Source organism: Scardinius erythrophthalmus (genome assembly GCF_964197995.2).
Source record: "Scardinius erythrophthalmus genome assembly, chromosome: 17".
Taxonomy (NCBI): Eukaryota; Metazoa; Chordata; class Actinopteri; order Cypriniformes; family Leuciscidae; genus Scardinius; species Scardinius erythrophthalmus.
In genome coordinates this window covers 15,524,396-15,551,810 of record NC_138237.1, presented here as the reverse complement: position 1 = coordinate 15,551,810, position 27,415 = coordinate 15,524,396, and the positions used below count along the sequence as shown (strand labels likewise).

At 38.8% G+C, this 27,415-nt stretch overlaps 1 protein-coding gene and 1 long non-coding RNA gene across 2 annotated transcripts in view; one reads left to right on the top strand and one right to left on the bottom strand.

The window, feature by feature from the left end:
• Positions 1-27,415, bottom strand: part of vav2 (vav 2 guanine nucleotide exchange factor) — a 210,795-nt gene that overhangs the window by 149,072 nt on the left and 34,308 nt on the right. Inside the window, exon 2 of the mRNA XM_081391212.1 lies at positions 990-1,106. Within this exon, the coding sequence (XP_081247338.1) occupies positions 990-1,106 (117 nt within the window). The remainder of the gene's footprint in view (positions 1-989; positions 1,107-27,415) is intronic.
• LOC308705915 overlaps positions 11,282-27,415 on the top strand; it is a 468,550-nt gene continuing 452,416 nt past the window's right edge. The window contains exons 1-3 of the long non-coding RNA XR_014031984.1: positions 11,282-12,733; positions 13,733-14,134; positions 19,511-19,594. This is a non-coding gene — a long non-coding RNA (uncharacterized lncRNA). The remainder of the gene's footprint in view (positions 12,734-13,732; positions 14,135-19,510; positions 19,595-27,415) is intronic.

The following is a 27,415-nucleotide window of genomic DNA, read 5'->3' as shown; positions in this document are numbered from 1 at the left end:
CTCTTTACGTTTAGTAATTAGCACTTTTTCCCACTAATATTCTATACTAATATTTCACTATTAAAACCATACTTATAATGAAGAAGAACCCATTTCCAATATAAACGGTAGACATCAAGCTGACTTAGCATGAAGAAACAGAATTAACAATGAGATTCTATCATGGAGGTTAGTGAATTGACTAAACTGCCATAGTGATATAAGGATCAGGGTTCAGTTGTTCTTAAGGACATCACATTTTCTCCAATACTTGGATGACCATCAGAGCAAAGTCAGCATAAGGGCACTTATGCACTAGAGAAAGCTCTGACAGAGCTATCGACAGTAAGAAATCCGCAAGATGCCTTTTAAGGATGTGGAAATAGCTGGGACACTATGAAATCGAGCAGGAATACAGCAAAAACCATAATGGGGGATGCCTGCCTGCAATTTTCATTGATTCACATACTGTATGCCTACTTCAAAGGTTTTTTTTTAAACTGAGGTCCAGGGATTCCCAACAGGCTAAATAGCTGGGCTAGATGGTACTGTGAATAGTTACCAGATCCTTCCAACACAACTTACCACTAAATCAATAAAATCATCAGTCACATCAAACAAGTACTGTTGAAATCCTTGGAAAAATGCATACACACACACACAATATGGATAGCACCACAGATATGCACTGGCACACACAGGCACACTTGTGACCCCGAGGTGTGTGATCAAATGTGCATGTGAATATTCAAATGCACAGTGGAGGAGATAAGACTAGGGGGAAGAAATACACACAGGGCCGATTAAGCATTGCACACACTTTTATATTATCCCCGGCATTAATGGATTGTGTGTGAGAGAGTTGTAAGAAGTGGAACAAAGCCCCACTTTTGGGTTAATCTCTCATAAAAGTGCACACATTAATGTCATTCAGCTGCGGAGACGTGATGGTGTAAAATGATTAATAGTCCCAGACAGCCTGCATGCTCAGCAAAACCACTGCTTCTCACCTTCCCAAAGTCCCTCACGTCAAACAGATCGAAGGGATCAAACAGCTCGCTGTTCCTCAGGCCGAACTTATCATGGCACACTTTCAGGAATGTCCGGATGTTCTTCAGACACAGAAACTGGAAAAGAGGGAGACAAATAAAGAACGTCAGATTGTTTTATTAAGATTAAGATTTCGACCTGACTGTAAAAAAGGAATAAACACAAATGGAAATGTATTATGCAAACTACAAACCAATGGAAATATTTCCATATTTAACAGCATTAAAACACTGTCACTTCACAGGCATGGAGAACTGTGACACCATCTCATTTCTGCAACGTGTGGAGCATATTTAATTTCCTGGAGCCTATTGACAGTCAGCTCATTTCCTTCTTCCTGTACCAGTGATTAAGCAAACAGTTATCGCACACTGTGATTTGGATCCCCAGACCCAGGCTTGGTTCAGATAAGCCAACGAGTCTCTGACGGATTGCCACTGGCATGATCTTTCCCGGTCACTGTTCACTTACCAGCCTACGAAACCTACCATTCCTTCTGTCTTTAGGGTCTCTAAAGCAGACTGGATCCTTCTCTCATTGCACAATCATTACCATTAGTAACACTGATGCTAGTATGACACAGTGCTGGCTTCTGCTCCTTATTTGTTTCAGAGAATTCATGCATAAACGTTCCTTGTAATGAGAATTTGTCTAATATAATTGACTTGAGCAGAGTGAAACCAATACAACCACACAAACAAGGACAAAACAATAACAACTTTGTCATAGTTTATTTCTACCCACCAAATGTCAATGAATCATGTATCATGTTTAATTCATGCAGATATAATTCAATTATGTGCATGGGTTCGCATTTCTATGGAGACAGCGGTGGAAATAAACTCCACAAATACTGGTAGCTGTGTTTGTAACACACTTAAAGCGAATAGTGCGTTGCGTTCCATACTAGTAATGATTCAGGAATGAAGGGGGCTGTAAACCAGAGATATTACAAGCTATTATTCAGCAGGAATCACAACCCCTATTGTGAACGCACCACTAGCAGCTCTGTTTCTTGTGTAATGTGGGACAATGGAGACCTATTTGTCACATTAAAGGCAGTACAATGGAGATAACCATCCTTAGAACACAAGCCAGATGAAATTCTTGCAGTCATGATGCCACTTTTAAAACAAGCCCTTAATGAGAGCTTCAAGTCAATAAGTATCCATTCTCATTTAATTCAATTCTAATTTAACACAATCTTGCCAGTTAACAGTTAATGAGCTTTAGTTGTTGGTAGGAATGGGCGATATGACCAAAATCTTTTATCACCATACGAGTAATATTATTTCAAGATATATCAGGATATAGTTATTTTTGCTTTAAATAAGGTTTTAATGATATAAAAAAAATTGATACCATTGAAATATTTAAATTCTTGTCACCATTTTCAATATCACAAAAAAAACGAATAGGCCTACTAGCCAAAGTGAAAAAACCTCAAGCTTACTGAAGACAAGTAAACAGTGATAAAGAAAGAACAAATAAACTAATTACAAGCATATAGAAAAACAAACTACAATAGAAAAAAGACACAAATGAAATAGGCCTACCTGAAAAACTTCAAGCACTAGATAGAAATAAGTAATACTACATCAATTGTATAAAGTAATCAAATGTATTAAAAAACACTGCATTGTCATCACTGTGTAAATTAAATAGTCTTATTAAAGTTACAAAAGTGATTCAGTCAAAAGCAGTGAGAGATTTTCTCTTTTTTGTTGTTTGGTTAAAGGAACACGTCGACTTTTTGGGACTTTAGCTTATTCACCGTATCCCCCAGAGTGAGATAAGTCCATACATACCCTTTTCATCTCCGTGCGTGCTGTAACTCTGTCTGACACACCCACCGATAGCCTAGCTTAGCACAAAGACTGGAGGTAAATGGCTCCAGCTAGCATACTGCTTAGAGCCCTGCACGGGGCAAAAAATCCAGCCCTAACCGAGACCTGGCCCGTGGTGTTCAAGCCCTAATCCAATTATCCCCTGCAATTTTTCAGCCCGAACCCGACCCGAGACCAACATCAATATCACTTTAAGCTCTCTCTGATGCGTGCTGTTTCTGCTAGACACACACACGCGCTACTAGGTAAAATTTTATTATAGCCCTCAAACATAACTACCACCACCGACAATTATGCCCACAAATATTAATACAGACTGTCCATTACAGAGAAGCATAAGCATGCAGTAGAGAATATTATATAGCCAAATGTGATCCAGCAGTAAATAAAGATTTACGGCCTACCTTTTTTTGATGTTAAGGAACTTTACTGAAGAACAACGTTTCAAAGAACTCTTCGCCAACTGGCTAACGTTAAATAATAATAAAAATATAATACATTTTTAAAAATCCGTTGAACTGAGTAGGCTCATTCACTGTTTATTTGCGAGTGTTGTGAAGAAAAAGAATAGCATCCACTGTTGAAGGCTTCAGGCTCATTGTTTGTTGTGGTAATCAAAATCAAAACTCTTTCAAAATGCAGCTTTTTCTGAAGTATTGGGAACTTTTAGTAACTCCCCATGCTCCAACTTCTCCCTGATGCTCTGCATGGTCAACTGTCAACTAATGCATTGCACGCACGCCGTGTTACACGTGTAATCACATATTGCGTTGCATATTTATAATATTATCAATATAACAATATTTCATACAGTAGCCTGCGCTCTGCACGTATATTATGGGCACGATGAAAGGAGAGAAGCTAAATGAGCCCAAGTCCGACCAAAGCCCGATCTGTAAAAAAAACGACTGCTCCCAATAAGTGACAAAATAACGCCAACATTTTCCTATTTACATGTTGTGATTTGTATTGTCACAGCGTGTACAAATAACAAGGTCACATGAGACAGACATCTTCTAACCGTATACATCCTGGGAACTATTTTCTCAGAAGGCGAAGCACTGCTACTTGGGCGGAGTGATTTGATCGCAGCACCTGAGAAGCCCCGTGGTGAGGAGCGGAGAGTTCGCTCAGAGTTGGAGTAAATCACTCCGCAGAAGTAGCAGTGCTTCGCCTTCTGAGAATATAGTTCCCAGTATGTATACGGTTAGAAGATGGTTGTGTCTCATGTGACCTTGTAATTCGTACACGTTGGGACTATACAAATCACAACATGTAAATAGGAAAATGTTGGCATTATTTTGTCACTTATTGGGAACAGTATGCTAGCTGGAGCTGTTTACCTCCAGTCTTTGTGCTAAGCTAGGCTAGCGGTGGGTGCGTCAGATAGAGTTACAGCACGCACGGAGATGAAAAAGGTATGGACTTATCTAACTCTGGGGGATACGGTGAATAAGCTAAAGTCCCAAAAAGTCGGCGTGTTCCTTTAACATTAATAACAACAGCAGGTAAATTTCGATGCTGTCACTTTAAGGCCGACTTCATTGATCCAATATACTTGTGCGTTTTCTGTTTACGTTCACTTAAGACAAATGACTGTGTTGACTTGCAAAGGCATGGTCACTATGACACATAAGTATGTGTATTTAACCCTAATTAGTTCTGCAAAAAGGACTCAGTTCAGTTCTCGGAACTCTAACTCTCAGAAAGCACGTGCATATAGTGAAATGAGATATCGCTGCATACTGCACTTAAATGGTTTAAAATAGCTTGTTTTTAAACCGCAATACTTAAAAACTTATGCAGATGATAAGCATTTGTGACTGCGTAGCACAGCAACGTCGTGTGAGCGTAACCGTGATAGAGACGATAGATCTCTACCGGTTGACAAATTTCTACCTGTTAATCGTTTCTACCGGTATATCGCCCACCCCTAGTTGTCTGTCAGGAATTAATAAGAAATGAACACCCCTAAATTATATGTGTAGGAATGTGTTTTATTTTGCAGTTCAATTAACTAAAATGTATTTTTTGTGGATTAAAATTAGATATAATTTTAGTCCAAAAATGAATGAATATGAGACGACAAAATGTTTACTAAATTCAAATAATATTTCCATCAAAACAAAAACCATGACTTAAAAATAAATAAATAAAAATCACCCGGCCTTGGCAAGCACCACTAAAATATCAAATCCCCCAAAAAAGTGGGCAATTTATAGTTCTCAATTTGTATTCTCAGATTATACAGAATATGTCCCCTGGAAGGACTCGATACTAGACATTCTGGTAGGCAGTAACCTGCTTTTGGGGCAGATAGTGTTCTCTTAAAATAGATGCTTCAGTAACTTCTCTCTCTCCACCATTTTTGAGACCAGAAGTTCAGTTTGTTCTGAACCCACTAAGCATTAAAAACACACTCTGGCCTTTAAAGTACTATAGTATGCATTTTCCCCAACCTGTTTAGCTACATTCAGTTCAAATGAATAGGTCACTCTTTCTTCATGCTAATCACACCTCCCTTTAGTCTCCTGACTGCTTACTGGGAGCCCAAAGGTATCGCTTATGGTTGTGCAGTGTCATAGCGGGGGTTTGAGCAAATCTGTTGCTCTGAGTGCGCGCCTCAACCCCAGGCTATGTTTATGTGGCTGTTGCTCTCTTTGCATTAAGATTCTAGTGATGACTACATGGAAAGATCAGAGCACCACCTGTCTCATTCAGCATAAGCACTCAAAAATGTGCCTTTTTCAATGAAAACAAAATAAGAGAAGGAAAGACCGCTATGAAGAGTGGCAGACATGAATAAACACCTAGGGGAAGAAACCAGGTTTACAAAGAGCTGTCATTCCTGAACACTCATCCCTCAGGAACGGATACACACACAGGGAATAATGAATTATCCTTTCCGCCAGAGGTGCACCGCCCTCTAGGATACGTCTTAGCGAAACAGCGAAAGCATCCACTAATAAACTAGATCAACAAAAAAATAAACCCTCAATGAAAAAGAAGGAAAGGATGAGAATAAAATTTATCAAAATAGATAAAAGAAAAACCAAGAGAAATGAAGTCTTAAGGGATAGTTCACCCAAAAATGGAAATTCTGTCATCATTTACTCTCCCTCAAGTTGTTCCAAACCTGTATGATTTCCTTTCTTCTGCTGAACACAAAAGAAGATATTTTAAAGAAGGTTGGTAATTAAACCGTTGCTGGTCCCCATTGACATCCATAGTATTTTTTTTTTTTCTACTATGGAAGTCAATGGGGTCCATCAGTCGTTTGGTTACCGACTTTCTTCAAAATATCTTCTTTTGTGTTCAGCAGAAGAAAGAAAGTCATACAGGTTTGGAACAACTTGAGGGAGAGTAAATGATGACAGAATTTTCATTTTTGGGTGAACTATTCCTTTAGGGGAAGATTTTTACGGAGCCCGGGAAGTCACCTGTAGGAGAAAATAAAACAAGACCTGTAAATCTGGCGCCACAGTTTTGCAATTTGTCTCCTCAGTTTATAAACCATACTCACAGATTCTTAAATTGTTCCCTCAGTTTAACAAATCGCTCCCACAAATTAATAATCTGTACCCATGGATTTCTAATCCGTTCGCTCAGATTTGTAAACCGGACCTTCAATCCTTTTTTCAATCCGTACCCACAAATTCATAATCCGTGCCCACATTTTTTTTTAAGCTACTCACAGATTTGTGGCCCGTCCTTCATTTTAGATATCTAGTCTACCAACACTTAAATTCTAGGCTACAATTTGGGGACAGGGTGAAATAGACAACGATTTATTAAGAATTATGTGCATCATAATCTTGTCCATCTATTTATTTGTGATATTCTAATACTCTCAATTTTTATAGACAGGGGTTGTTGCACGATGCACCGATACTAAATTTCTCCTCTGATACCGATAGCCGATTATTAAAAATGATATCTGCCGATACCGATATTTTGATTTTTCTTAAGGAATAAAAAAACTCTCCCAAATAATGCTGCAAACTATTCAGGGAACCCTTTCATTTGGTACACTTTAATATTAGAGGTTACAATTAACAACAGTGGTATTGTATTCAAGTGCAATTTATTTTCAGATATAATAATTAGACTCAAATAAATGGCCGATAATGAAAATAACAGCTTTTATCGTCTGATACCAATTATTGGCCGACATCTGTGCATCTCTACTTTCAATACAAAATACATTTTACCCTAGCACTTTTACTTGAAGTGCGCCGGTAAAACATCAATATAAAATATACATTAAGCATTTCCATGACAACCCTGGTGAAAAAAAAAAATATATATATCCTAAGTGTACTTGCAGCCAGACTAATTATTAAAGTGTGTTAATGATTAGTTAACTGGAAGTGTGCTATTTTGAAACAACTAATGTTGTACTAAGTATATTTTAGTTGTAAGTAAATTGTAATAAAGCATAATTTTAAGTTTATTTAGTGTACTTTTGTGTACTAAATTGGACCAACTTCAAGTATACTTAATATAATTTAAATATATACCTGTGTAGGGATTAATTACATGCTTGATTAGTGATATTAAAGTGTACTTTATTTGTGTTACAAGTACATTACAAATTCATTTTGGCATGATTTGTTAAACTGAAGGAACAATGTAGAATCTTTGAGTACGGTTTATAAATTTCCTACAGGTGACTTCCTGGGCTCTGTAGATTGTTGTGTCTGAGAAGCAAGAAAAAAAGTGAGACCGGGAAAGGGAGTATCGCTCCCCATAGGGGCACGAGGAGCACAGATCAATCCAGCCAATGATTCACTTCAAAAACATGACTGAAGAAGTCAAAGAGTCAAACAATCTGTCAAGTAAGCCTTGAAGCAGCGACTCAAAAAGACAGTCAGTCAGGAAGAAGGCAAGCACAGAATCAGACAGCGAGTCAGCGGGAGAAGCACTGAGTCTAGACTGTGACGAGACGTAGTCAGGCAGCCATCAGAGAATCTGCTGTATCTACTGCATGCATCAAAGATGTAAGCAAACAACAAACCATATAAACGGCCAGACGGCTTTCAACTGATTGAACTGAGTCCTAGCTAGGATGATATGGGCGTAGAATCCAGGTATGAGGGCACCGTTTAGAAAAATACCTTCAAAAAGAACCTGGCAAAGGGTCAATACTGAGCCAAGTGAGGATGTGAGAGGGCGCTGCCCTCATTGACAGGCATGGCAGTGGCATTTTGTCAGCGCTCTGATCCTTTGTCTCGCTCACAGAGAGGAAGCTCTCACTAGAGCATGGTGCCCAGGACAGGTCAAGACAGAGCAAGAAAGAGTGAAGGAGAATGAAAGGCAAAAACAGTAAACACACCTCAGAGGAGCTGAGGAGGCTGAGGCTGATTAGCTCAAATCTTCTGCAGAATTTACAGGGTCGCACAGATGTTAAATCCTCTCCAGAGGAAAACCTGACTTCGACTAATTGGAGAGTTAGACACTAAATGAATAATGTATGCTGGTATGCAAATGCTAATCTGATAGGATTAGCCAAAAGGCCCAATTTATCACAGAAACCCCTCTAAGTCGTGATTGAATCAAATAGTGTACCTCATAGGAACCCCATCTGCCTGTATAAAAACCAAATAAGAATGCAGAAAACTGCAGTTGCCTTCAAAACCTTCAATAAAAGAAAAATGCTTTCAAAAATGTGTTTTGCATGGACTTCTTTAATAAAACTATATACATTTCAATTTGTGAAATATTTATTTAAAATTGTGAAAATCTATTCAAAAATGAATAGCCACTTTTGTTGTCAATCCAGTAAAAAAAAAAGAGACAAGACCTAAGGGAGGCATGTCCCTCACCACTACAGGTTTTCTGAAACAGAAGATTCATAGACTGAGGAACAAACACTAGCCTCTCACAGATAATGGAAAATTGCAAGCCCTTTAAATTCAGAAGCAGTCACAAAATAAATGGCCCCAACCTGGCCAGATAAAGGGAACAGTGTATCAACATGTCTACTGTCAAAGCCTTGGTACAACACTGTGTGAAGACAATGGGAGCTCTTCAGTGCCCCAGAGCACTATCTGGATTCATCTGTCCAAATTCACTTCAACTGATTCAAAAGAATGAATGGATGCCCGACAGTCTGATCTGGAAGAAGGGGAGACAAAAACAAAAGGAGGACTAAATCTTTTATTATCACCATCTGACCTAATTACCAATTTCTGTTAAACCTCATAAATCCATTTTCTTTTTAGTCTCACAGGCATTTATATATTAAAAAAAATTATGATTAAAAACCAGAGAAAGTGTTATACTGCCGTTTCTGTTTGTTTTCTTATGTACTCATGTTGTTGCCAAATCATTTAAATTCTCACACTGTAGAAATATACTGATCATCCTCAAAGACTGAAAAACTAGGACGAAATTGTTTCGCTAGAGGATCTTAACTATTACATTTTTATTCCATATTCAGCACTTTTGATTTTTTGGAGCATAAAATCCTTGAAGTTTGAATTTGATGCCTGAATTGGAGATACTGTATGACCTCAGGGCTGTCCAATTTTGAATAACTTTAGATTTATTAAAGATGAGCACCATAACATGCTCTATTCTGGGCATCCAACAAATCACACAGAAGTAAAGTTGTAGACACTGAGCAAAGGCTAACTGAGTAATCGGTGGATTAAGTAGCCCGCAAACACATCAGACGCAGGGCTGATGAATGTGGAGAGAATGGCTGTGGAGAATCACAGACTACAGCCGATCAATGGTGAGGTTATTTATGATGCCAGGGAGGAGAACTGGGGGCCGCATACATTTTCTGCAGTCCATTTCTCTCTTTCGGCAGTGGTTCCTTGTATCTTGTGATTAAGTAGGTTCTTCTTCTTCTTCTGGAAGACATCTCAGATGCATCCTGAGAAGCTAGGCTGCATTTCTTGTGTTGTTTACGGGTGCTTCTGTTTATACAAATGCAAAGTAACATTAGCATTGGACATTCTCATTTGAAACAATCATGCAAAGTAGCACAGCCAAACGTTTTAACGGAGCAAGTGTTCTGTAAATATCATCTTGCACTTCCCTTGCTTTGCAGTCCGTTGCCCATTACACGCCTTAAAAATGCATAACCGAAGGGCACACACAAAGAGAAAGCATCACTCCACCGCATCTGTGCCATCAGCGACAGAAGCCTCTTTAGAAACAGCCAATCCAATTACAGTGGCAAAATCTTTCTACAACCATGAAATGGTTTGAGGAGGCATGCCAGGTTGATCGTAGCTAATAAAAAAAAATGGGTTATCTGTGATGACAATGACAGACAATAGACTCAGACCTATATACAAAACTATAACTCTGGTCTAAATCCTATCAAGTTGCTATGTGGTCTACAGCCCAATCTGGCAATATCCTTCCCAAAAAATTAAACCATTAAACAGTTCATAATGATTGATTTTAGTACTATGAGAGAGGAGTATTTGAGGGGAAATGATCTATGTAATTATTTAAAGCAGAACTTGGTAACTTCTTTAACTTAATAAAACTGTCTAGAAATCATTTGGATGGTTAAACAACCTGTTCTGGTGATATTGGTGACTTTCCTCGCTCCCCCCAGCGTTCCCAGGCGGAAAACCAACCTTGCAACTTGGGGACTACCGTCCTGGCAAGATAGAAATTGGAAGTCTCGTGAGAAGCGAGAGCAAGAACAAGAACGAGCGCGAAACACGAATTGCTTTACGGTAATTCGACATAAACACACACGCATGCATGATGTATTACCAGATTACCCACCTCGGTAGACATAGCTCCACACGATACAGTTGGCTTGCTCCGATCAAAACAAACGTACATGAGCAGCGGTAGAGAGGGGGAGGAGGCCGCCGCAAGTGAGTTTTTTACTACCGTGTTGTGAAATATACGCCCCCACAGCTGTAGGGGGAGCTTGTGGGGAAAACATGCGACAGCAAAAGGGAAAATCAGCGAGGAAGTGACTAGAGTTCGCTAGAGTTGCCGAGTTCTGCTTTAAAATACATTTTTTACAACAGGTATACCTGCAAAAAAACGTTTTAAAGACTTATGACTTCAAATAAATTTTAGAGGCATTAAATGCAATTCAATACAAGGTCCTATCGATATATTTAAAATAAAAATACTAAAATAATTCAAATGAAAACTCACCACTGATTTCACCAAACCATGTTTTTCTACCTACACATTGTCATATTTAAAAAAAATTTAAAAGGGACCCGGTAAATAAAAAGTGGGTCTTAGTTCACAAGCATAATAGTCTTTGCACCTAAAATGCCTAAAAAATACTGCTTAGGTTGTCAGCTCACTAGCTTTTGGAACTGAGCAGAAAATTCTTCACACAATAACTTGCATTATAAGCTTCTTGTTGCATTTATTCCAAGAAATAGGCGTTTTTTTGTTGTTTTTTTTTTAGTACACTAATAAATCCAGCAGTTCAGCAGAGCAGTGTGAGGAGTGTTTGACACAGCTCATGTCTGGTTCTGAGTGCAGCTGCTGGGTCTCAGCACTTAGCTGCTATTATCTCAGAGCTAGCTAATGTCATTAACATAGAAAATGGCCTCTTAATCACTCAGTTGATTCCATGGCTTCTGTGCATGTCATCATTTAAATAATAATCTTCACACCCCGGCTAAGTCATCACTCAATCACCAGACAACATCAACACAATCTGAAAAACAGTTAGTTTATAGGTAAGACAAAAGAAAAACAAGATGCGAGACACAAATGAATGAATATTATTTACCCAGACAGTAGTAGTAGTAGTAGTATAATCTGCTTAAAATTAAATTTAAAAAATATTATCCTCACTATTTCAAAAGACAGGGTCCTGATATCCTGTTTGAGACACATTTCCTGTTTACACATACAGTCCATTGGAATTTGGCTTGAGAGTTTTTTTGGCAGCAGGCTCCACTGGATTTAACAGAAGAAGATAACAGCAGCTAAAAGAAAGACTACACAATAGGCTGGGTGGCCCTAATATACCTTTTAGTGGTGCAGGTTTATCTTCTCCCTGTGTGACAACAAGCAATCTCTTCTAAAAGGCTGCCAAAATAAAACCCATCATCTCTCCTCCACTCCTTTTCCATTACGGCACAGTGTAATTTAATTAACTCCCGATAAATCTTTGACATTCTTCAGTAATGACAAGCAAATCTGACGAGTCTGGAGCACAGCCACATGCTGCAACTGAAAGTGCTTGACGCTGAAAAGAAAACCAGTAGGAGAGAGAAGGCTTTGTCAGGGGGATATGGTAGAGAGGAGCATGAGCTAGCAAGATCAAAAAGGCACTCCCTATCACTGATCTCACTTGAGGAAGGCAGGAGGTGGGGGAGAGTAGGGATCACAGTCTTGCTTTGGCTTCTGCTGCTCTCCGGATGCGCTTGTGCTTTCATCAGAAGGCAGCAGATCCAGCCAGGGGCTGATGAGGAGGATCAGAGCTGCAGCCACACATACAGACCCAGACAGAGAGCCTGGAGCCCGAGAAGGGAGTGTTTTTCTAACACCATAGATCAATTAGGACAAGCAGCCAGACTAAAAGAGAATGTTTTAATGTGAAAGGCTGTGATGGTAAAAATGGAAATACTAACGATTCAAAGCCCTTTTGAGACGTAATGTTAAACTGAAGTGCAAATCCTTTAGTTGTGATTCTACAACAGAGATGAGAGACCGCAGTAGACATGTTACATCCAATCAAAGTGGCATACGTAAAATAGGCACCCCACCCTGCAAAAAGGAAAAAAAATATGCAACATGGTAGCAAAACACATGAACTCAAAATGTGAGATGAAATGAGCAAGGTAGGTTTGATAAAACGAATCCACGTTGATGTTACGATGACACTGGGGGCACATGCGTGCAGGGTAGGGCTGTCAAAATTGTTCAAAAATGACGTTCGAATATTCCCTCTAAAACACATACGAATATTCGAACTATTCGAACATCTGGTTGCGCATTTTGTCAATGACGCGCATTACGTCAATAACAGGACAAATTAATACAAAGAGACATAACTACTTGTATAGGTAGTTAATTTAAGTTTAAACATATTTGACAATGTATTACCAACACAAAATCAAGTAAATAAACTAATGGCCAAGACCGCAGACCTCACTCTCGCTCACTCGCAGGCACTCTCTCCCTCCCTCGCCCTCGCGCTCGCGCTCTCTGCGCATAACGGTTTAAAAATGAACAACAACAATAAGCACATGTTGAGTGCTGATCAAGAGTTTTGTGCAAGCAATTTAAGGTTGCGACTCTTGTCCCAAATATAGCAGGCTTCATTCAGTGATTGAAACAAATTTATTAACATTAATTGAAGTTTTACAGTATAGAACCGACATTGAACGCTCCGAGCGAGCTGTGCTGTGGTAAACGCGGAACTTTTCTGTTTAACGTTAAATAAAATGAGGCACACAATTTTCGAGATGTGACCTCATGTTGCTAGTGGTCGAATGGTATGCTATCTGTATCTTACATAGATAGCTTGCATACTACTTTATCTCGCGGGAGTCGTGGCTCCACAATTTTACGTTCTACCGACCAAAATCCAAAGTACTTCCAGACATGGCTTAAAATCACTTTCTCTGCTGCGGTCGAGTTGAACTTGGGCTCTGCACTTTCTGCCATCTTCCATGCAAGTCAACTTTCAGCAGTGACGCTGTGCTAGACAGGGCGACCCTGACGAGACAGCGCGCGCGCCCACTCGCAAAGCAGACAGCCGCGCCTCTGCTTCCGCGGGCGTGTTTTTCCATATTCGAAATTCACATTCGAATATTAATTTTCACTTTCGAATTTCTGTTTTTTAAAACTATTCGAATATATATTCGAATTTAGAATATTCGTTGACAGCCCTAGTGCAGGGTAAGTTTAAGTCCAAGGGATCGTGCTTTGAGATGGGGTGTGTGAATTTATCTGCAAGGAGCCATCACACAGTCACTAGACAGACAGAGCCGGCAGCACGCTGGCGTAAGGGTGCTCCAATTGATCGGGCACCGATCATTATAGGCCGATAATAGCTTTATAGTTTGATCGTGGTCTCTATAAAGGCCGAGAAGAGCCGATAAGAGTGTGTCCTATCCAGACACAACGCCGCGACACACGATAAAAGGTATATTTTCCATGTTAATCAGAGTTTTTGTCCTAACCAGCCATGACAACGACACGTGACGATTCTATTTTAGAAACGGTTTCTATTTTTCTGCAATGCAGCAGCTGGAATAACAACATAAAGTAAGGCAATGATAATCTCAGGTACTGTTTATGTGCTTTATTTAATGTTAAAAGTGTGTAATGTGACTGAATATCACATGCTCCCAGATTTGTAGCCATACTAAAAGCCCAAAGCTTGAACTTGCCAAACTAAAACTTGCCAAAGTACCAAATTGCTTCACTACATTTACCGGTCTGGCAGTTCTACCAGGTGTCTGAAAAGGACAATAAATTTGCAGAATCTTTGCAGAGAGCAGAGACATTGTAATGACAACAACCCTACAGCAATGACAGCAAGCAAATAGGGCTATGCGATTTTAGTGCATTTCTTTCCTTCACAGTGGTGTGCTTTCGTTCCTCCCTAAAAGCCCAAACTTAACATCCAAATCATCTAGATCAGCGATTTTCGTAAAATGCAGTCTTCTGTTGCTAAACTGCAGGTCGTGCCTAAACGGTTAAATACACACAGAAATGTCAAAATGCCCGGCTTGTTGAGTATTCGCTTAAACACCGTCAGTTATGTCTTAAATTGCATTTCTGTCAACAGATCCTCCTAAATATAACACAATGCACCTTTAAGACATAACTGACGGCTTGTTGAGTATTCGCTTAAACAACGTCAGTTATGTCTTAAAGGTGCATTGTGTGATATTTAGGAGGACCTGTTGACAGAAATGCAATTTAATATACATAACTATGTTTTCAGTGGTGTATAAAGACCTTACATAATGAACCATTATGTTTTATTAGCTTAGAATGAGCCATTTCTATCTACATACACCGCGGGTCCCCTTACATTGAAATGGGCATTTTGTGCCACCATGTTTCTACAGTCGCCCTGAACGGACAAACTCTACAGAGCGCGTTTCGTCACTAGGTTGTTCTTCATGCAAAGAAGCTAACTAAAGTCAGCGAATAAAACACTGACACAATGACGAACAAGTAACAATAATACTCGCAATAACATATTGTTTTACTGACTAATTAAGTAAATATAATTTCTTAAATGATCTTTGTAATGAAACCTCATTGCTTAACTGGCTACTCTCTGTTGTCTCAGACGACGACGTCTTTTCCTGTCGGCCAACATAACAATTCGTAACCTCACCGTTAGATGTCGCTAAAATTTATACACTGCACCTTTAAGTGAACGTAAACAGTTGGGAAATAAGTTGCATGTGTAAAAGTATATAGGATCTGTGCATTTGGTCTTAAAGTGACAGCAACCTAATATTCCTGCTGCTGTAAATAAATAAAGATTCATGATTGTCAATTCATGATACTTTCTCATTTCTTAATTTTTTATACTTAAAATAAATACATTATTGTTGAGAATAGTTGGCCTATTGTTTATTTTGGTGATCGACACTGGCCAATACTGCTTCCATTGACTAGTATTGGTGAAAAAATCCAAAAATCCTGATCGGAGCACACTTACACTGGCATGCCTTTAAAAAAGAAAGAGGAAGGGCATGAGGACGAGAAAGGGGAAAAAAAGAAAAAGATGTCAGTCTAGATTTAGCCTAGTTTCCAACATACCCATTAATTTCAAAGCAGATGTTACAAAAAAAAGAGAGGAGGGAAAAAAAGCTTTGCCTAAGCCAGAGTAAGCCAGAGCTGTGCGCCAAACAAGCAAACGTGAGCTTTAGCTGAAGAGAGAAAAAATGTGATGAATGAGGTTTAAGTTCTGCTGATACGATTTAAGCCTAAATCATTTTATGATGACCATGAGCAAGGCTACATTGTTACTGGTCAGTGGAGATTGCATGTTACCATAACAAGCTTGATTACAGGGAATGGCAGATCATGGGAGGAACCTCATAGGCCATTAAGGAAAAGAAAGATGAGGAGAAGAGAAAATAGGAGAATATTGGCACACATTTCAACCAGCACAGACATGCCAAGTGACTCCCCTATCTTACCCTCAAGAATGAGATCACGCCAGAGACAGCTGGAACTATGACATACAAGATAAAGAAGGAAATCATTTCCCATCTACACATCCTATAATTTGTACAAGCAGGCAGGTTTCCAGCATCTGCCAAGCGTTTCCCCTTTAAGCAGTGTTTTGTCATCACTAAATGCAGCTCCCTTCATGCCACAGGCACAATTAGTGCATTTCACGCCATCCCTCAGGGGGATTTGAGAGTTTAAGCAAGGGAATGATCCTAATGAGACAAAATGCTGAACAAAACAGCAAACAAGCTTTAAGTTTTAGCTAATAGGGTTAATTTATCCAAAAATGATAAATCAGTCATAATTTAACCTCATGTTGATCTAAAACCATGTGACTTACTTTCTTCTGTGAAAGACAAACAAGAACGTTTGGCAGAATGTTCAGACCATTGTTAATTGAATGACAGTAAATGAAGACTGACACTATCAAGCTCTAAAATTGTCACAAAATCAACATAAAAGTGCATTATTTTCAAAGTCTTCTGAACAATAGTGTGAGGAACAGACCCAAAAGTTAGGCAAATTTTTATTTGCTACAAATCTTCCTCTCTACTGTAACTCATCTCATTCTCACTTTAGCCCATTCAAATCTTGCATGTAACGATCGGTTATGAGACGCACAACAACCAATTTTCAAGATTTATAGCAAACAACAATTTCAATTTTGGTCAGTTTCACACAAAATTATTGTATGGTTTCAGCAAGCCTTAGAATAAAGCACATGAATAATATGAACCCCTTTCATGATGCCTTTTTGGAACTTGGATATATGCTTCCCCATTTACTCTCATTGTATGGAAAAGAAAAGCTGGGGCATTCCACTAAATTTCACTTAATAAGTAATAAAGAAAATCATACAACATGAAGGTGATAAAATTACATACTACCTAGCACGACACATAATCGAAATTATTCGATTTGTGTGGAATGCATTGATTTGTCGCACAGTTTATGTCCATCCCCAATGATGGGGGATTTGATACTGTCGCGTTAGTTAGTTAGTTAGTTAGAATGTGGTTGTGACTTCAGCTGTTTGATCAACTACTTTAACCTTTTGAATGAACAAAACATTTCAGGATTCACACTGGTTGCTGCTGTATATCCCAAAAAGTGACTGTAAACGCAGCCATAGTAAACACCTTTCTTAATTAGGCCTACACTGCATAAATTCATCCATAGATTAGTTCCAGTTTTTATTTATTGGTAGATTAAACAAACGATGAATCTACTGTTCAGAAAATAACTGATAGATTAATGGGGGGTGGAGGCATCATGTGAAAGACGTGAAAACTAATTCCACCAGTCCTGGTCTTGTGGCGATAAATGTAGAAAAAAAGATTATATCATATATAAACTCATCTGGTGTGACAAAAGAATTGACTGTGCCAGTGATTTGCAAAGTAGGATTACAGTGCATCCCTTGTTCTTCCTCTCAAATCCATCACCAGCTCTTAGGGGCCAGGGAGCGAGTCATTAAACGGACAGTATGGGATTTTTCACCACTAGGGGTCGCTAACATATTTACAATAACAAAGGCGTAGATTGATGACGCAACATTTGCTAAGAATTATGGATGTTGTCGTCAAAGTCAAGCCGACCGATCTAAATGTTTATGGATGAGTAAATACATCGATGCTTTTATCATGACTGTGATATGAAGCAGTTCGGGATTGCTAAGAGCCACACGCGACGCGAGTCCCGCGGATATAAAAGGAATATGGACATTTCATTCTACCGAACTACACGCAAGTGCAGAATGAATTACTACTCACAGGTCAGTTTATTAGACAAATTAAACTTGTGAGGTAACGCAGCGCTGTTTCACTTGGTCTAACATTACACTATCACACTAAACTGCATTTGAATGTGTTGAAATGTATGTGTTAGTTTGTCTGTATGAGACTAGCAGTAAGCTAGATCAACATTAGAATAACATACAGATCATATTCTGACATTTTATCATTGTTGAACTATATAACATTGATTAGTTTTATATGTGCTCACCTGTTTAATAAAGTACATGTAGGAGCGGTCGAAGTCTCGGACGTGGAGCTCTCGTTTATATACTGTCTATGGGAGCTCTCGGCATCTCGAAAACACCGCGCTGATATTGATTCTCGTTTTAGTTCTCCTTTATTTATCCAAAGTCTGCTTGCCATGGTCCATAATGTTTGAACGAAACAACAACAACAGCGCGCAAATAGACATTGCGAACTACACATTTGCCCACGCCTGTCGCTTTGGTTACTATCAGACGGCTTGGTTCCATAGCTCGGTTCATAGCTCTGGTTGCTATGGCAGCACGAGCAGAAACCAGGGACAACGCGGATATGACGCCATTGACGGCGACAAAACGGAAATAAAGAAACGCGACGTGTCTTCGAATTAAATTACAAATTTCTCCTGGTTTGAAAGTTGTTGGAAAAAGTCGGGATAATGTAAGTACACAACAAAAATATATATATAACATAGATATAGTGATTTTTACAATTTTTAAAGCAAAAAAGTTACATATTGTGCCTTTAATTTGGACCATAACTAGGAACATATTTAAACATGTATTATCTTGAACTCAAAACACACTGGTGTGAAATTTAATGAAACATTTGATCAATGAGAACAAAAAGCATGTGGAAAAATGACTCCATTTATTATCTCTTATTACTACTGCAGATTAATTTAAAATCATGATCTTTAAAAATGCACATAAATAAGTGCATGCTGGTGAGATGAGATGTTGCATATCCTATTCATATTTCAACCTACACTTTGAAATTTTGAACAGAAAGGACATTAAGAATCCCAACAATCCACAAACCTCTTCCTATATTATTCCAGTCTGAACTTGCGGGGATTCTTCCAACAAAGCAAACACACACCACCGCCAATAAAATCACTGCATAGTGCAGCATTATCCAGAGGCTTGGATGATCTAATCTCCTATACCTCTATATCCATTTTTTCTGGGGTTGTTGCCATTGCTCACCCTTTAGGTTTGACAATAAACTAAGAAAGATTCACACCCTGAGGTAATCCTATTGCTGGGAAACCCCATCCATTTACAACCGAACAATATAGCTGATGGCAAATATAGTGTTGTTTCCCTTTAAATTACATTAAAAAAAAATTGTGCCTCTCCCTGCCATCTAGCAAGTGAAAGGAGCTGGAATCACTCATCATTTAATTGACCTGTTTTATTGCAGTGTATGTGGGAATGCCCCAGGAGAGCCTATAAATACACTGGGCTGAGCTGGAAAACTCACCTCCACTGGTTTGAGGTCTTTCCTATGAGGCAAAAATATATTACAAATTATTATGAACAAAATATATGTGATATTTATCTGCATTTTGCATGAGTCACAAAGCATCTGAAAATTTACCATGTGTCACCAAAGTATTAAGAAACTTGTCAGTAAGCCTTAACCAAACAAAGTGTTGTAATATTTTCTAGACTGTCCCTGTCTGATGACTAGGGTTGGGTACTGAAACCCAATACGGTAGTATGTACCAGTATGTACCGGATCGAATCAGAACGCAGACTTTGGTGCCTCATTTCGGTGCCACTTAAATGCTTGAGCTGTTGAGGTGGGGAAATGTACAGTCTTTGAGTGAGTCATTAAACTGTTCATTCAACGTGTTCGAAACGCAGATTCATTCAAAGATAGATGTAATGAAACAAGGTGTTGAAATTATTTTAACTTTGATTGCCACTTTACAAGGCTCGGCTGAGCAGCAATGCGCCGCATGGGCAACGCTAAAACTGATGCTTCACTTCATAGAGATCAAAGGCATTGATTTAATGCATTGAATGCATAATGCACTGATGCCATTCATGGGAAATACTCTTTACCCTTTAGAACGTGAAGCTAAAATAGGTGTTTTTCACATATTTAGATTTTTTGACTGGAATTACAGTTATTGACCATTACTGAGTGTGGTGAGTTTGTAAATAGAATTTAACCCTCTGGGGTCTAAGGTGTTTTTATTCCTCACGAAATGAATGCAAAGGGTTTTTAGTGTAAATAAAGGACTCGTATGATTGTAAAATTAATCGATGTGATTGATCGTTTTATTAAATTAATTATTTAATAATCAAATATAGCCTAGCAACTAATACAACGTGTCACCAACACCGCCTCAGATGCGTGCTATTCGGAATGTGTAACTCATGTTAACACGGCAACTAAACCCAAAGAATTCACAATGATTTATTAAAATAGTGTTTTCATTATTATGTTATATAATATGACGGTCCCAATCTTAGTTATTATTAGAAGAGGTTAGCTAACAGGTTACTTAACTCAGCACTACGCATCCAGATATATATTTTTATATGCACAAAAATACTAGAAGCCGAAGTAACAAGCATATATTCGATAACATTGCACTAGCAACCAGCAACCACCATACAGTACTGATAGCAATGTTGCTGAAATGACAGCATATTGCTGAATAAAATTGATAAGCTTAGCAAAGCATGTGACAATGACACCAAGTATAAGCCTAAAACCCAGCCATCTTTCAAATAACGACTTTGGCTAAATAACCTTAAAGCAACACCAAAGAACTTTTCCTCTTCGGACCCCCTAAAGGTTGTCCATTACTGCTGCCATAAATAATTCCACCTACCGCAGCCTATTGTCGCACGCACGCTCGCTGTTTATCTAGCACCGGCTTTAGAATGAACGATGTCCACAGACAAGGTAGAGTATGTTGCATGATTTTATGAAAGTATGATGTATTGCGACATCAGAAACGAAGAAAAACAAAAAAATGACTATTGTAATGCTTGCCGTAAAAGCAAGTAAAATTTGTAGTTTCTTAAGTCTCATTCGAACCACAGAAACACTACCCAATCTTGCAAACTTCCATAGTGCGGCTATAGCAGATATAGGGCTGCAAAGTGAATCCAGAAGTGCCTTTCACCGTTATGACTTGATGAACCTCTGATACAATTTTGGAAACATTATTTTAAGGTAAAAAAAGTTCTTTAGTGTTGCTTTAAAAGTAAAACAACCATGTTTCCAAAAGCAACTAACAGCTTTTAAAGCAAACAGTTTTCAATAGCCACTAGATAAATAGCCTTTAGAACAAGCAGTGTTTCAATAACATATCGTTTTTTTTTTATTATTAAAATATACACAGCTTAAATATACAACCATGTTGAACTTCAGCCTATAAAAATGCAAGCCCTTAAAAAACAATGCATTCAAATACTAGCATGGTACACAATACACCATAGCTTTAAGAACACCGTGTTTCCAAGAACTAGATAGACCAAGCGTGTCCGATTACACTGACTGAAGTGACTCAACTGAATAGTGACTGTTTACTATGTCTCTTTTTGCCGTTTGCACCATGAATTGTTAATTCCTATCACTGCAAGCTCCTTGAATCTGTGCTGCATAGTGCTAAATGCACAGAATGTGCAATGCGATCAGTTGCCAATGACAACAGATAGTAACGCACATTGCCAATATGATCGCATAAGCCTAGCAAGAGCATTTTAATGAAAACAACTAAGTTAGATTAGCCCAAGCCACACGGATAGCATTAGCAACAAGCATGTTGCCAATATCCTCATAGCTTTTAGCAATGAGCATTAAAAAGGAACTTAGCTAAGCTTCGTGAAGACTTTCAGTGATGAATGGAGAGTGAATCACATCGAGTCCTGTGTAAATAATGCAGCGATGCGAGCAGCAATGCAGACTAAGGTCACTTCCAAATCACGAAAGGAACGAATTCCTCTCTCTAAATTCCCGATTGCACGATTCCTTGTGAGATGATGTGGTTTGCCTGCCGAATTTCACCATTTAATTAGCTCCTGAGAAACGTGATAGCTGCTGATTAGACTGAAGGAGCTTATATACGTATACAGTGATAGGCGTTGTATTCCTATAGGTAAACGTGGATCAGCTGCGAGTCAGCTGATGCGAGATTGACTAACGTGACCTGCCAGAACTGACGCTACGCTTGATAGGCCTACCACAAAATAAACAATTTTACAACTTACATTTGCACAAAACAAAATTTGGCAAATGCACATGCAAACTTAATATAGTCATCAAGGTATAACGCTTTAAACATAAAATGAACCTAAACATAACTTCATTTTTCATTGCTTAATTTCTCAAGGCTCGGTCAAGGCGCGCTCGCTTTTTCCTCAAGTCTGCTTTATGTGTTTCGCGGTTGAGCAACACGCACATGCATGACCTTGCTTAATCGACGATCGATACGTTCTATGAATTAAATTATTATCGACAATTAATCGGTCTTCGATTAATCGTTAGCATCCCTATGGCAATTTTTTTTTTCTTGGCCTGAAGGACAGACGCAGGTAAAAAGTCGATCTCTCTCTTTCAATGTCTGTTTAGGCTTGTTAAGAACAAATCCACGGAGCCTCTGTACAAATCACCATGATAAACACAGTTTTGTTATCATTATTAACTTATTTAACATTTAATACACAAGCAAAACATGTAAAACAAGAAGGGCATAACCGAAAAGAAAAATGTGAATATTGCGGTTGCTTGCTTTGCTCTACTAATGTCTCTTAGCTGTACTTTAACTGTTATTTAACTGCTGTTAAAGGCTTAGTTCACCCAAAAATGAAAATTCTATCATTTATCACACCCTCATGTCATTCCAAACCCGTAAGACCTTCGTTCATCTTCGAAACACAAATGAAGATATTTCTGATGAAATCCGAGAGCTTTCTGACCCCATATGGACTGCACATAACTCCCACTTTCAAGGCCCAAAAAGGTAGTAAAGACATTGTTAAAATAGTCCATGTGACTACAGTGATTCAATCTTAAAGGGGGGGTGAAATGCTACTTCATGCATACTGAGTTTTTTACACTGTTAAAGAGTTGGATTCCCATGCTAAACATGGACAAAGTTTCAAAAATTTAATTGCACGTTTGAAGGAGTATTTCTGTGCCAAAAATTGTCCTTCCGGTTTGTCACAAGTTTCGGCAAGTTTTTTTTCGAGTATGGGTATGTGTGACGTCAGATGTAACGGAATTTCCTTATATGGGTCCTAAGGGCACTTCTCCGGTAAGATCGCGGGCGCGCGCGCACTCCTAGACCAGAGAAAGAGAGCGAAAGCAGTTCGCCATCAAAGCGCCCTGCCCGGCTTTTGGGAAGCCAATGTCACCAAAGAAGTGTGTTTTTGGTTGCCAGGGCAAGACAACCCTGCACAGATTCCCAAAGAACCCGGCGTTAAGGAACCCGTGGATGGAGTTTATTTTTCCGGAGCATAAACTGAGTTGTGTAGACTGTTTGTTCCCTGCATTTCGACGATGATTGTTTTATAAACAAAGCCCAGATCGACGGATTTGCAGATCGTCTAATGCTTAAGGATCGAGCAGTCACAATGATAAAGGTTCGGTGAGTAAAACTGCTTCTAATCTATTGTCTCTGTGTGTTGTCACTAGCTCGGCGCGTTAGCACAGCTTTAGCTTCGCCCACACGGCCCGCCTCCAGCCGCTCGTTTTTTTCCGGAAAGACTCGGTACATCCTATCTTTCTTAATATAATATAATAAAACTAAAGACTTTTTGGAGATATGAAGGATGCAATACTACTCTATAGGTACTCAAGATTAACAGGAGATCAGGGTCCGAAATTAACTTTTTGGCTCACCTGCCACGGGGACTGGTAGATGAAAAAATCCACCAGCCAAGCATATTTTTTACCGGCCAAAATAATAAACAGCCTTTTTTTTTGTCACATATATATATTCATTTCAGTACTTTTAATTGAGATACTGTAATAAGGTAGGCCTATTATGTTGAATACAAACATAAAAAAATGTCCAGAGCAAAATTTGAAATGTATAATAATAATGAAAAAAATCTATATAAAGAGTTCAGATGCAAAAGCCTCTAAGTTGCCATCTGAAATTTTCTTCTAAAATGATCATTTTTATCAAGCTCATTTATTTAAGTTCAGTAATTTCACTTAAATGGCAATTGATAGGTAATTTTCATTGCCATTTAAGTGAAATTACTGAACTTAAATATACGAGCTTCATAAAAATGATCATTCTAGAAGAAAATTTCAGATGGCACTTAGAGGCTTTTGCATCTGAACTCTTCATATATTGTTCAAAATGAGAGAAATATAAATATTAGCCTACTTTCATTGGGGTGAAATAAAAATGTTTTTTGTCAGTTTTGTTTGTTTGTCAGCAAAGAAGCTCTGGCCGCCCTGTCAAGGACGCTTATCAAAAAGTACGGGGAAGCTTGACGCTTAGCTGCTCTGGGAGTGCGCGCGCGCGGCCGGGGCTATCTCTCTGCTCGTAAGAGGCAGAAGACCGCGTGCGCGCTGAAAATGTTATATTTTGGTATGAACAGTCACCCGCCACTGTGGCGGATAGCCTTATGAGATTTACTCGCCAAACAGGAAATCTACCCGCATTTGGCGCTTGGCGGGTGTTAATTTCGGACCCTGCAGGAGATTGAGTGAAAATGAGCATTTCACCCCCCCTTTAATGTTATGAAGCAATGAGAATACTTTTTGTGTGCAAAAAACAAACAAAATAACAATTTTATTCAACAATCTCTTCTCTTCCACATGATTCTCCTCAGCTGTTTGCGTTGTAAATACAATGCAGCGCTTGTATTCTATGGTTCTATGGTAGAACGCCGCCTCATTTTTTCGTCCCTCTTCAGCGTGTCCCGTCTCTGGCTCAAATCACATTTTGGTAAATAATTGCAATGCATTTTGTGTGCAAGTCTGGAACAAAACAAAAAACGGAACTGGCCGGTTCTGATTGATGGTCGGTCAATCAGTGCATCTCTACAACTGGCAACCCTTCACCTGGAACTCTAATGAGGAGAACACGCTCTCATGAGAGGGTAAGAGTTCAGAAGAGAGTGGAAGAAGAGCAGCATGTACAGCAGCTACAGTTAATGGCGATTGGTTGGGATTTTTTTTAATAAAGTATTTTAAATTATACACACCTTTTCACTGTGTTATTTTTGTACTCTAGCCCGAGGGAGACTGAGATGCAACCGCCGCTGATCTTTTCATATTTGTCACACCTCACAGTCGGTGTTCAAGTTCGATCACGTCTTTTGTGCTGTAAAAATTTGATGGTTTATGTGATCGGCAAGCTCTTAGCTATAGTATAGAACCAAAGTAAGTAATTATCAACTGGCACCTTGCAGTAATATTACACTAAAAGCCAGTCAAATGGATCACTATCTGAACTACTCCACAAGCCTCAGCCAAACATTTTACCCAACAACCAATCCACACCTAGTCCCGGTTACTCAAATCTCAGCACTATATACACTTGAAATGGGTCAATATGGGACTCAACCCAAATCTGCCATTTATTCACAGCATGGCAAGGTGACAAGAGCATAGACAACCCTTCTGAAGTGTCCTGACATTTACTGGACATGAATAATACAGTGAGTGACTTTCAGCAAAGCTGTATACCATTTCAAAGGCTATCCAAGTGACTTTTTGCTGGTCTGCATTTCAAAGAGACAGGAAGAGCAGCGGGCTGTATTACTGTATATGGCCATTAATATAGAGACAATAACGTGGACTCTGGAGGGGGGACAGATGGATTGAAACTCACATCAATCCATCTGTCTGTCCATCAATCAATCCATAAAGGTGGACCTAGATTCAGAAGCACTTCCAAGCTACTAACAGAACAGGTTTCCTTTCATTAGAGAAAAATAAAATCAAAAACTTGCCTTTTTTGTGGGATTGAATTATAAATAGGCCTACATTCTATGTGACCATTATGTGTAATTAAGCAGTAGAATTAGTTTTTTAAATAACCAGACACACAACATGCATAGCAAAGCAAAGACTATACGATGCAGAAGCATTTGTTTATCGCCTGTGAGGTCGTCTGGGGTTAAAATAATAACATAACCATCTAATTACGTTCCTCTCACTCCATTTATTACTCATGGCAATCTGAATAATCACACACAGACACCCTATTCAGGGGGATGGATGGATGGATGGACCATTTCTGCGATACATGACTTTTGCTCTCGTTTTGGGACAGATTTGTCATATTGCATCGTTACTAAAGTTTATCATTTGCACAACTTGTCAATTTAAACTTTCAATGATTTTAAAGTATTCAGTAGTAATGGTTTTCTGTGAGCTTATACACGCATAAAGCCCCCTCTCAAACAGCTCGCGAGTACTAAACAAACAAAACACGTCAGAAACGCACAAAATAAATGTAAAAATGCCTGTCTTATCGAATATTCACATAAACACAGACGGTGATGTCTTAAGTGAATGTAGGCCTAAACATATAATTATACACTATATTGAACCTGTGCATTAGCTCTTAAAGTGACATCAGCCTAATATACCTGCTGCTGTCTGTGTCATTAATGTTGACACAAAAGTTAGCGAGAAAAAGTTATCTGTATTTATTTGTTATTTATTTTTGATACTTTTTTTTACTTATAATTCAAGGTTGAAATCAAGCTTCCTTGTACTTTGTGTAAACTCATGAGCAACAAAATTGCCTTTTGCAAAGCTCAATGCTGCAAAAACGCATTGTAAATAGAAACCTTTGACTAACACAAACACTCACGGGAGCATTTTAAAGCAGCCGGCTATCAGCGGGTGCCTGTACTGCAGAACGGCAGGTATCGTCACAATAAATGATCAAATAATTCCCTGCTACTGCTATATAATAAATTAACCATAAAGAAAACAGCAATCAGGAGCAGAATGGGAATCCTTCTACCATTAAACACCATTTCCCACCCGTATCTGTGCTTCCCATGAGCAGAGGATGAAGATAATTAATGTGGTAGTCAGTTTTTGTTGGGTTTTGGGCATCCAAGCATGCTTAACTCACCTTCCAATAACAGATAGTTAAGCTCTTGTTGTACTGGTTAATTAAGTACATTTCTCTAGATTAATTTCTATTCCTTCGACAAGTCAAAAAATGAGAGGGGGGGGGGGGTAAACAATGAATCTCACTGTAACTATTCATCATCATCACTTTGCCAGTGAATATTACACTAATGAGGCAGGAAGGAAACACGCTGGCATCTGAGAGAGACGATGGCTGTCATGCAACACGATGTGGAAAGGAAACGGGAAATTCTGTGTATTCCGATGCTAACATTCCAGGTTGCATCCCAAAAGTGGAACGTTCAATTAACACTTTAGAAGCATGTGTTCGAGAGGCTGTATTGTGGTTTTCTCATTAGAGGTGTGTGAGGTTAGTGCCTGCTGAGTGAAGCTCTGTGAATAAAATAGGGAACACAGCCCTGACTTTGAAAAAAGAAAAATCTATTCTGTATCCTGTACTGATGTATTGACTGGTACCAGAGAGGGTGAGGGAGTGAGTGAGTGAGTGAGAGAAATAAATAA